This window comes from Bubalus kerabau, chromosome 1 (assembly GCF_029407905.1).
Source record: "Bubalus kerabau isolate K-KA32 ecotype Philippines breed swamp buffalo chromosome 1, PCC_UOA_SB_1v2, whole genome shotgun sequence".
In the NCBI taxonomy this organism is placed as follows: Eukaryota; Metazoa; Chordata; class Mammalia; order Artiodactyla; family Bovidae; genus Bubalus; species Bubalus kerabau.
In genome coordinates this window covers 92561111-92570826 of record NC_073624.1, presented here as the reverse complement: position 1 = coordinate 92570826, position 9716 = coordinate 92561111, and the positions used below count along the sequence as shown (strand labels likewise).

Genomic DNA, 9716 nt, shown 5'->3' with positions numbered 1-9716 from the left:
ATTTGGGCCAGGCTGACAGTGGGACCTGGACACCACAGGCCTCCCAGCTGAGCTCCTTCTGCACCACCCCTCGCAGCAGCTCTGAGTGCTCATGACATGCCACAGACTCTAGTCTGTCTTCTGGCTCCTTGGACTGCACGGACCATTTGTAAATTGTGACAGAAACAGCATTTATTGACAAGTGAGCATTTATTGAGTGTTTACTATGTGCAGAGCACTGTGCTACACAGGACAGATGAGGGAAGATAGAGAGGAGGGTGCCATCTGAGAACCAAAAGGAGCCCTGCCCCCACAGGGCTCATAGTCTAGCTGGGAGGCACTGCCCAGATACAGAATTGCAGCTTAAAGACCCAAAAGAGGATCGAAGCAAGCCGTGGGGGGGCAAAGTCATCTGGCGCAAAGTAGGAGTGCAGAGGTGGAGGCAGCCGAGGCCCAGTGGCCAGCTCTTCCTTCCCTCGGCTCAGAATCTCCCCATTCTCCAGCTTGGGGACCTGAAGTTCTGTCCATCTGCCTCTATGCTGCCTTGCCTCTGTCTGGTTTGGCATGGGACCTCCACCCTCCTCCAGGCTTGGTGCTCTTTGAGGGCAGAAACCAGCCTGTGTTCTTCGTCATTGTCTCCCCACCTGGCCCCAGCCCCCCCAACCCAAGACTGGCAGGCCAGTTGCTCTGATTTCTGCCCAGGGCTCCCAGGAGGGCCCTAGGAGTGGTCCCAACACAGGCCTGATCTGTTCTGACATCTGAGTGGAAAGATCATGGCATTTTGCATAAGAAGGCTTGAGTTCAAGTCTTAGCTCTACCATATACAGCTGTGTGACTTTAGTCCAGTTGTTCAGCCTCGGCCTGAAACGGGAAGGACAGTATTTGCTCAGCCTGTTTTGCAGGGTTGGGAAATAATTGCAGCAGGTGATAAGGAAACGCTTTGGAAAAAGTAAAACGCAACATGGCTGTCGGGTGCCGGCCTTCCCCAACCTTCCTGAAGTTTTAGGAGGATTAGATGAGCTAATGCATGTAAAGCACCCAGCACAGAAACTGGGACACCAAAGTGCTTAACAGGTGTAGTTCCCCTCCATCCCATCACTTGAATCCTTCTGTGGATTCTGACCTCAGTGATCCCAATCTGGGCGATCAGGGCTGGAAGCAGTAGGGATCTCACATTAAGTTCAGGGGACAGTGTCATCTTGGAAGAGGAATAGCTGAAAGGAGAAATTTTTGGCAACTTCTAGAGGGATCTGTGGAGAAGGAAATGGCAACCCACACCAGTATTCTTGCTTGAAAAATCCCATGGACAGAGGAGCCTGGTGGGTCAGAGTCCAGGAGTTGCACAGAGTCAGAAACTATTGAGTGACTGAACATAGCACAGAAACATCTGTTGGGAAGAAGTGAGGAGGGGATGCAATACCTGAGACACGTCCAGGCTTGGCTTACAGCTCAGTGCCTTGCTCCCTTTGAAATTCCAGTGCAAGGACACTCAGCTGCCAGAAGTACAGCTCTGGGGGTCACTTTGGACTCTGACTTGACCCCTTCTCCAGGAATGAGGCCAGGTGGCTGTCATCAGCTGTTGAGGATTGGGAGAATCATCTCCATAGCATCTATGACCGAGGGCAGGCTTTTGCTAACCCAAAGGAAGGTTTGGTCAAGGAAGACAGAAAAGAGCTTAGAGGAGACAGTGGGCATAATTACAGATATGTGTTCCTTATCCAGTCTGTCTCTGAAGGGAGTGGAGGGCCCAAAGGGGCTGGAGGCTCTGGTGCACAGTGATGCTTGTGCAGTGTGGGACAGACACAGAGAAAAGCCTTGAAAGCATGACAGCATCAGAGCACGGAGAAGGGGGCTCTCGGTGTGGTCAGCAATGCAACAGGCTGGAGAGGGAGGGGAGAACGGCTGGCGTGAATGGTGGGAGGCGGGGAGAACAGTAAATGTGTAGGCTCAGGGTTGGGAGAGGTGAAGAGGCTGGATCAGGATAGGGCTAGCCCCACACCCATCTCCTACTGGTACCTTGGGGCCCCAGGGTCTGCCTTTGCTTTAACCACCAATTAAAGGGTGTACAGGAGGCCAAAGGTCATGCCCCTTCTGGATTCTTCCCCCCACCCCACCCCACCCCCAGGAACAGAAATAGCGAAATGATCCCACTAATGCGTGATAATGGTATGAGGAATTATAGTTCACACAGCATCTTTACATGCATGATCTCACTTAATCCTAGTTAATCTCGTTTGAGAAACATCGCACTGGCCTGGAAATTTAGAAGGCCCAGCTCTAGACATAGACCTGTCTCTGCCTGGACAAGTCATTTCCCCTTGTTTGGCCTACAGAGTGCTAGGCTGCTCTCTCCACAATAAGGTCCTTTGGGGGGAGCCAGAAGGGAGGGAGCAGTAGGGCTGGGGAGGTGGAAGGGAGAGAGGGGAAGAAAAGCTGCTTCCTGGGAAGGGACCGGAAGTGGGATAGGTGATGGGGGCATGTTGCCTGGTGCCTGTGGTTACGTGCCTGAGTGCCTTGCCCAGCCAGCCATAGGTGTGTGCTGGGTGAGAGGGCTCACTTGCGAAACTGAGTGTCTCCTTTCAAGAAGTGTCTAGTTGCAAATCTTCCCCCTCCCAAGACAAAGGCCAGGGGCCCCGCTAAGGCCTTTTGTTTTCTCTGCCACAGTGGGAGGCTAATCTCTCAGTCTGGAGCCCCCCCCCCGCCCCCCCATCCCGCCCCCACCCCCAGCAGATGGGGTCTCAGGTACACCTGCTGGATATGCACATACACACACATGCATGCTTCTTCTTCCTGGGGCGATGTCCTCTCTTAGGGCAGGAGGGAGGTCCTTGGCCCTCAACTTCCCTCTCCCTGCTCCCATCCCAGGCCAATTCTGGGGGAGCTGTCTTCTGGTTGAAACCTCACTACCTTTAGCGAGGGTTCCTGGCAAATCTTAGGACCCAGTGCTGCAGCTTGGGAAAACTTGCCTGAAGGGGCAGAGTCGGGAGTGAAAATCAGTGCCTCCCTCCAGCCCTCTCAGAGTGGCCTCCACACCTCCCTCTTCCCTTCTCCTGGGGAGCGCGCTTAGCGCTCCTGGGGACAGGACGCCTCCACTGCAGAGGACTCGAATTTATTGCAGGTGGGGCGGGAGGGGTCAAGAAGTGAGTGAGAGGTGATCAGCCAGGGCACACTTGCGCCAGCGCAGGCACACCTGCTTACACTCAGGAATATGCACGGCCCTGCACTTGGGGACAGAGAGGCACTGGGGGACGAACAAGCAAAAAATCATGGGGCACCTTTTCCAGCTCCCGTCCCCCAGTGCACTTGCCCAGGCTCTCGGAGGAGGCCTCTAGCTCCGCCCTCCCTCCCCAGCTGGGCGCAGTTGTCCCCAGCTCCCTGCCAGGCGCCGCAGGGTCCCCTACTTGCTGCCCCGCGCAGCCTCAGGCCAGGTGAATCTGCCAGGCTCACCGCGGTGCCCGGGGCCCTGGCCGCTCGGCGCGTCTTGGAAGCAGCTACTGTGCCCTGGGGGCCGGCTTCGAGCCTGGGGAGAGGGGCTCCGGCGGGGTGGCGGGCGGGCGGGCGAGCTCCCCCAGCCCGTCCCGGCGCTCAGGCCTTGCTGCCGCGCGGGAGGCTCTGCGGGGAGTGCAGCTCCACCGACTGCCGCCGCCGCACTTCGCGCTCCTCCCAGTCGGTGTCGGGCTCCAGCCCCTTCAGCACCGCCAGGCGCTCCGACAGGCTCTTGGCGGGCGGGAACAGCACGTAGTTGTAGAGGAGCGAGGCCACGATGGCGCCCACCAAGGGTCCGATCCAGAAGACCTGGGGGGCGAGCGAGAGGGCGGCTCGAGGGATGCTCCTCTCCCCGTTGGCGTTGAAAGGGGGCCTCGCGCGGTGAAGGGTATCAAACGCTCTTCCGTGTGAATAGTGAGGAGAAGCGAGCAGCTGGGAAGACTTGTTAGTTGTGGGGTAATGGGGCGAATTCAGTGCGGACTCCCTGGTCACCTTGGACAAGTTACTTGGCCTCTCTGTGCCTTTCCTCACTCTAATACCTAACGCCTAGGGTTGTTGTGAAAACTCTGAGTCAATATTTGCAAAGCACTTAGAATAAGTCCTGGCACATACTAAGGAAGTACTAGATAAGTGCTAAATGATAGAAATATGTAGCCTAGTATAAATAATTACCATTTATCGAATTCTGAGGCACTGCGTCATCTCTTTTAAACCAGTAACCTCACTTAATCTTTCCCCAAAACCAAAGGAACAAAGGATACACTCTTATCCTCATTTATAGATGTAGAAACGGAGTCTCTGGGGTCAGACCTGAAAGGTGGACCCAAGACTCCCCGTAGCCCCAGGAGGAGGATTGGGGGTGGGGTGGATTTGCTGATCCCACTGCTCTCCCTTCTAGTGGAGATGGGTTTCTGCGGGAGGGGAGGACAGGGAGGTCTCAGCCATTACCCAGTGGTCGTCAAACTTGCCGGTGACGATAGCTGGAGCCAGGGAGCGGGCGGGATTCATGGAGCAGCCAGTGTAGTGGATCTGCAATGGAGGCAGGAGGCAGGGAGGGGAGCAGGGTGAGGATGGGGCCAGAGTCTTCGTGCCCCTCTCCAGTGCTTGACCTCAACCTACAGGGCATTCATGGATGGATGATTAAGTTTGTGCTATATTTACAGGGCTTGCTATTCGTTTGAAGCTGGAGTGCTATCTGTCCCTTTGTGGTGCCTGAGGGTCAAACCCTCTGGAGTATGTCCATGTGTCTGTCCCTCTTGGGAGGTCTGTGTATCTGTCTCTTTGGGGGTGTCTCTGTGGCTGTCACTTTTGGGGGTTCTGTGTATCTATCTCTAGAGCAGTCTGTGTATCTCTTTCTTTGGGGAAGGTCTGTGTGTCTGTCCCTCCAGGGAGGCTGGAATCAGTGGCCACAACCTACCCCAAGGAGGTGGCCCAGGGCCACAGAGAACCCGATGGAGAGGGCAGGGGTGCCCACGTTGTCTCCACGGCGCTCATCAGTGGAGGCGAAGATGCAGAGCACGAGCTGCAGTGTCAGGAAAAGCTCCACAGTGACGGCCTGGCCGGCTGTCGAGTTGTTGTTGAGCTGGGGACAGAGGAGGGAACACACTGAGCGTGCTCCCCACACTGGTGTCATCTTCCTGCCCACCTGCAGCCAGGGACCCAGATAGGCTTCCGGGCACAATCCACCAGGGCGCACCTGCCACCTTAGTCCACACTACTGGTGGGTTCTAACTGGGCCATGGCACACAGGCAGGGGGATGGACCCTATGACTGACTACTTGTGGTTCCCAGGCTAGAGGTAGGGAAACTGACTCCATAGCCCATTAGGTTTGGTAATTGGGATTGTGTGCCTGCAGTGTGAGAGGAAAAGGGTACTGAGATGTGGAATGTCTATTTCCTGAAGAACAAGGAGGGAAGAGGTTTTGATTGCAGCAGGAAGTTTTAGGCCTGGTTATAGGAAGACCTTCCTCTCTATTTAAGCCATAGGATACTGGTGTAATGAGAGGCCGGTGGTCTTTCCTCCTATGGTCAAAGGGCTCCCAGGAACAGGATCAAGGGACTGGCTCAGGGGCTGGCACTAGTGTGCTCCCTTCCCTCAGGAGTCCAGTGTACAATATGCTTGCTCCCCTTGACCTTGCCTATTCCTACTGCATTTCAGGCGTCAGTTTTGCCCTGCGAATTGCTCTCTGCACTTCCTGCGGAGGTTGAGGTGGGGGTCCCTGTACTGTGATGCCTCCACCCCCATGTGGGGTGCCCATGGTCCCAGCAGACCTTACCTTGTAACGAGAGAACCTGGGGCTGAGTGAAGAGGTGATTTCATAACTCGGCCACACCCAGTACTGGATTTCTCCCTGGGTTTTGTTATCTTGAACCCTACACCCTGCCCTCTGGGTCTGGGCACAGCGCTGGGTGAAGCTGGGATAGCCCTGAGTTCCCACACTCCTTCTCCAGGCTCTGAACCCCCACCTTGGGTCCTAACCATCGAGATGGCACCCTTGGGCCTCTCTGGAGTCTAACCTCAACTCCCTCTCATCTTCCAATGTCAGAGCCTATAGTGGGGCCAGTGAAGAGCTCTGGAGACAGACACTTTGGAGCCTCTGACTTGCTGTGGGGCTCTATTTATTTCAGCTTCAGTTTGTCTTTCTGTAAAATGGGGATAGCGGAATGGATCCTGGAGGACTGTGAGACTGGAAATGACAAAGGCAGAGCCCAGCTCCGTTCCCTGGTAAAGAGTGGTCTAAAGGAGAGAGTATGGATGTGGGTTCAGTGTCAGACAGCTCTGGGTCCATTTCCAGGTGCTGACACGGCTCTGTGATTTGAATCAATTGAATGCTGAACCTCAATTTTACCACTCAGAGTGGAGGATCACAGAATTCTCCTTATAGTGTTGTACCAAGAATGAGATGAAGTCTGGCCTGCCACAAAGCAGATGCACATCAGTGGTAAATTCTTGGTGGGCAGACTGGCTTTTCCAATGACTCCAGAGGACACCTGGGACAGCCATGGGGGTCATCTGGTTCTTCCTAGCCTCAGGACAAGTCAGTCTCATTGCTGCCTCGTTCCAGCCAGGAAAGTTCTCCCCAGGTCATCAAGATGGTAAATGCTGAGCAGAAATTCGGAGGAGCCTCCCAGACCCTTCCCTCCTGAGGGCCCCAGTCAACTGTGAGATGATGGAAGAGCAGGAGGTTGTGTCCTCAAGGCCCCTTAGCACTCACGTTGCCCTGCTATTAGAGGGGATTTCCTAGTCACACATTCTGAGGCTTTCTTGTCCATGCTTTCAAGAAGTTCCTCTTTTAGTCTAACTAGACCTCATCTTGCTGCAAACTGAACTAATTTCATTCTCAATGGAAATGGTCAGACTTCTCAGTCTATCCATCACAGTGGTCACTCTTGCCTTCTCTCAAACTTGAGCCCCCAGACTCATCATATTTTCCATTTTGAAGAGAGAAGTTCCCCACTGGGGACACCCTTGCTCCTTGCATGAGGAAGGCCACCTGTATGGGGGAGGGAATGGCCACAGAGACCACGCAGGTCTCTTCAGAGACATCAGAGCTTACATCCGGTGGCCCGGGGGTAGGGAAGGCCAAGAAATGCTGGAGATCGAGGCATGAAAGAAGCACTCGCCTCCCTGGCTTGGAAGAGGAGCAAGAGTTAGAGCTGTGTTGAGGGGCACAGGCTGTCTCTTCCCACCCATGCCCTCAGATGCCCAGGCCTTGCCCAGACCCAGGAAAGGGAGAGGGCAGGGGTGTTGAGGGGGAGGGGCCACAGCGTCGCCCTCAGCTCCCAAAGCCACTGGTCATGTCAATCAGCTCATGGGCTCTGGGGACATTTTCCAAGATCTGGAGAGACTTTGCCCCTTCAATTTTGCCCTGGGTTCTGCTATTTTCCTTGATGTCGACAAACTCTTGAGCTTTTAGCCTGTCACTTCCCTTCTCTGAGCCTCTGTTTCCTCGTTTGCAAAATAAGGCTTAGATGGTGGCTCAAGGAGGGAATATTGGTAGGGTAGATAGATCACAGGTTTGACAGTCAAGCCTGGGTTTAAAGACTAGCTTTGGTACTTCCTCCTTCTGAGTCTCAGCTTCCATGTCCTTAAGAAATGGATCTTCTCATCCCTCCCTTATAGGTTGTCGTAAGTTATCCACGTGTGGCTAGCATGGAGTCCCTGCTGTGAGCCCTGTACACAGTGGATGCTGAAGGAATGTTGGGTCCTTCTTCCCTCAGGAAGATGCTGGGGACTAGCTCTCTGAAGTTCCTTCCTCATAGTCTTCATAGCAGACTATGTCTGCCTGGGGACTCCGTCCCCCGTGAGTTCTAGCACAGGCCTCACTGCAACGCCAGCATCGGTCAACAGAGTCCTTGATGTGGCTCTCCCTCTAAGAGGCTCAGGGCAGAAGGCACCAGCAGACCCGCGGGTACCCAGCCGCTGCTCTGACATTACTGCTCCTTCCACCCTGACTCTCCTGTGGCAGCTATGTTCCTGGCTCCAGCATTTCTGCCCCTTCCCCATCCCACCTCTCTCTGTCTCCCCACCTAGACCCTCACCCAGATGTGGTCGCTCCCATCTCGTCCTTCACAAGGGACTCCCCAGGATCTTCCCTTCTGGGAAGGACACAGCTCTGGTTACTCACAGCATTGACAGCCAGGTCCCCTCGGATAGCTGGTGGTGTGATCTCATGGAGCAGGGCGGCCCCGGCCACAGCCCCCAGCAGCTGGGCGGCCACATAGAAAACAGCGCGGAGAAAGGAGACGTGGCAGCCCACCAGGCAGGCCACAGTCACAGCGGGGTTGATGTGGGCCCCGCTGACGTGGCCCAGAGCCTGCACCAGGGTGCCAATAGCCAGACCGAAGGCCATGGCGATCTGCAGCACAGAGGGCAAGGCCTGTGGCCAGTTGAGGGCTGAGCCGAGGCCAAAGAAGACAAAGAGGAGCGTGGCCAGGAACTCTGCGAGCACTGCCCTGGAGAAGGCTATGGACCGGAGTTCCCACATGCTGTGGAGCCTTCCGTGGGCTGGCCCAGGGGTCTCGGGGCGAGGAGCTTGCAGCTCTCGCTCTCCCTCTGTCTGTCTCTCTCTCAGGGTCTCCGGGGAGGCTGGTCCTGGGCATTTATAGGGCCCCTCCATCCTGAATTTGGACACATGAGATGTAGGTGGAGTCTGGCTGATACCTTTTCTCCCCTGTGGCCGCCTCCTGCCCCCACCCCCTACCCCTGGGCGCAGCATGCCTATCACCCCATCTAGGACTTCACAGCTGAATGGCGTTCCCCATTAATGAGCTCCAGATAGGGATTGATGTCCCCTGGTTTTCCGTGTTTGTTCCCTAGGTTATCCTAGGGCAGCTGCCCCAGGGCCTCCCCCGCCCCCACCAGTCCTATGGGGATTCTGTACGGCTTATGCTACCAAACCCCTCTCTCTGATTCAAACTGTTTGGCAAGTCAGGGGCAACACCTTACAGAACTGACCATGAAACAGGGTGTCAGTGCTACCCCTTCTGGAGATCGGGACATCCTTCCTGCTCACTGAGCTCCATCTCGCAGGGGATGGAAAACAACCGGTTGGTGTGACATGAACCTTCCAAGGCATAGAGGTTTCGTGTCTCTCCTGTGTTCACTTTCTTGCACTCAGTCATCCATAAATCATTAAGCTTCACTTGCTCCCTGGAACCCCTGCCAAATAGCAGCTTTCATAGCCTGGAAGCAGGGGGTGATTTAAGAGGCTCTGGGATCCTGGCCTTGGGTGATGGAGTCAAGCTCAGGTCGACTGAGGAAGCCGTGGTTTTCCATTCCATAGTGCATCTCTGTGATTTCAAAAGGGGATAATAAACCTATGTGGGCTTGGGGTTTAGATTAAATGAACTAATGTATGGAAAGTGCTCAGAGCTGCTCCTGGCCCACAGCAAGCTGTCAGTGGATATCATCTGTTATTAATAGCATTATTTGTACCATCAGGAGAGACCATGACTCCCCAAACTCACATGTTAGGGTCCCAGAAGCTGTGACAGGCTTTAGGTATCCCTAGAGCTCGGAGCCACCCAAGCCACAGGGGGAGGACTTTTCTGTGGGGCAGTGAGCTGTGCAGGCTCGGGGCGACTGCAGTAAGTGACTCCCTGGTCTGAGTGCCCACTCAGTCCAGCCTCTGGGCAGTGCCACCTCCTGCCATCAATGCTGCCCTGACCTGGGGTCCAGGAGACATTAGGTCCCATTACATCACATTTCTTTGATTTCTCCAGCCCTGCTCCCTGTCCTGGGGACCCAG

At 55.1% G+C, this 9716-nt stretch overlaps 1 protein-coding gene across 1 annotated transcript; it reads right to left on the bottom strand.

The window, feature by feature from the left end:
• Positions 1-3564: 3564 nt before the first annotated feature.
• Positions 3565-8453, bottom strand: AQP2 (aquaporin 2). Its single transcript, XM_055566340.1, has 4 exons — positions 8094-8453; positions 4883-5047; positions 4414-4494; positions 3565-3774 (listed from the first exon to the last, which is right to left on the bottom strand). The coding sequence occupies exons 1-4, from the start codon at positions 8451-8453 to the stop codon at positions 3565-3567; spliced, it is 816 nt and encodes a 271-aa protein (XP_055422315.1).
• Positions 8454-9716: the final 1263 nt, after the last annotated feature.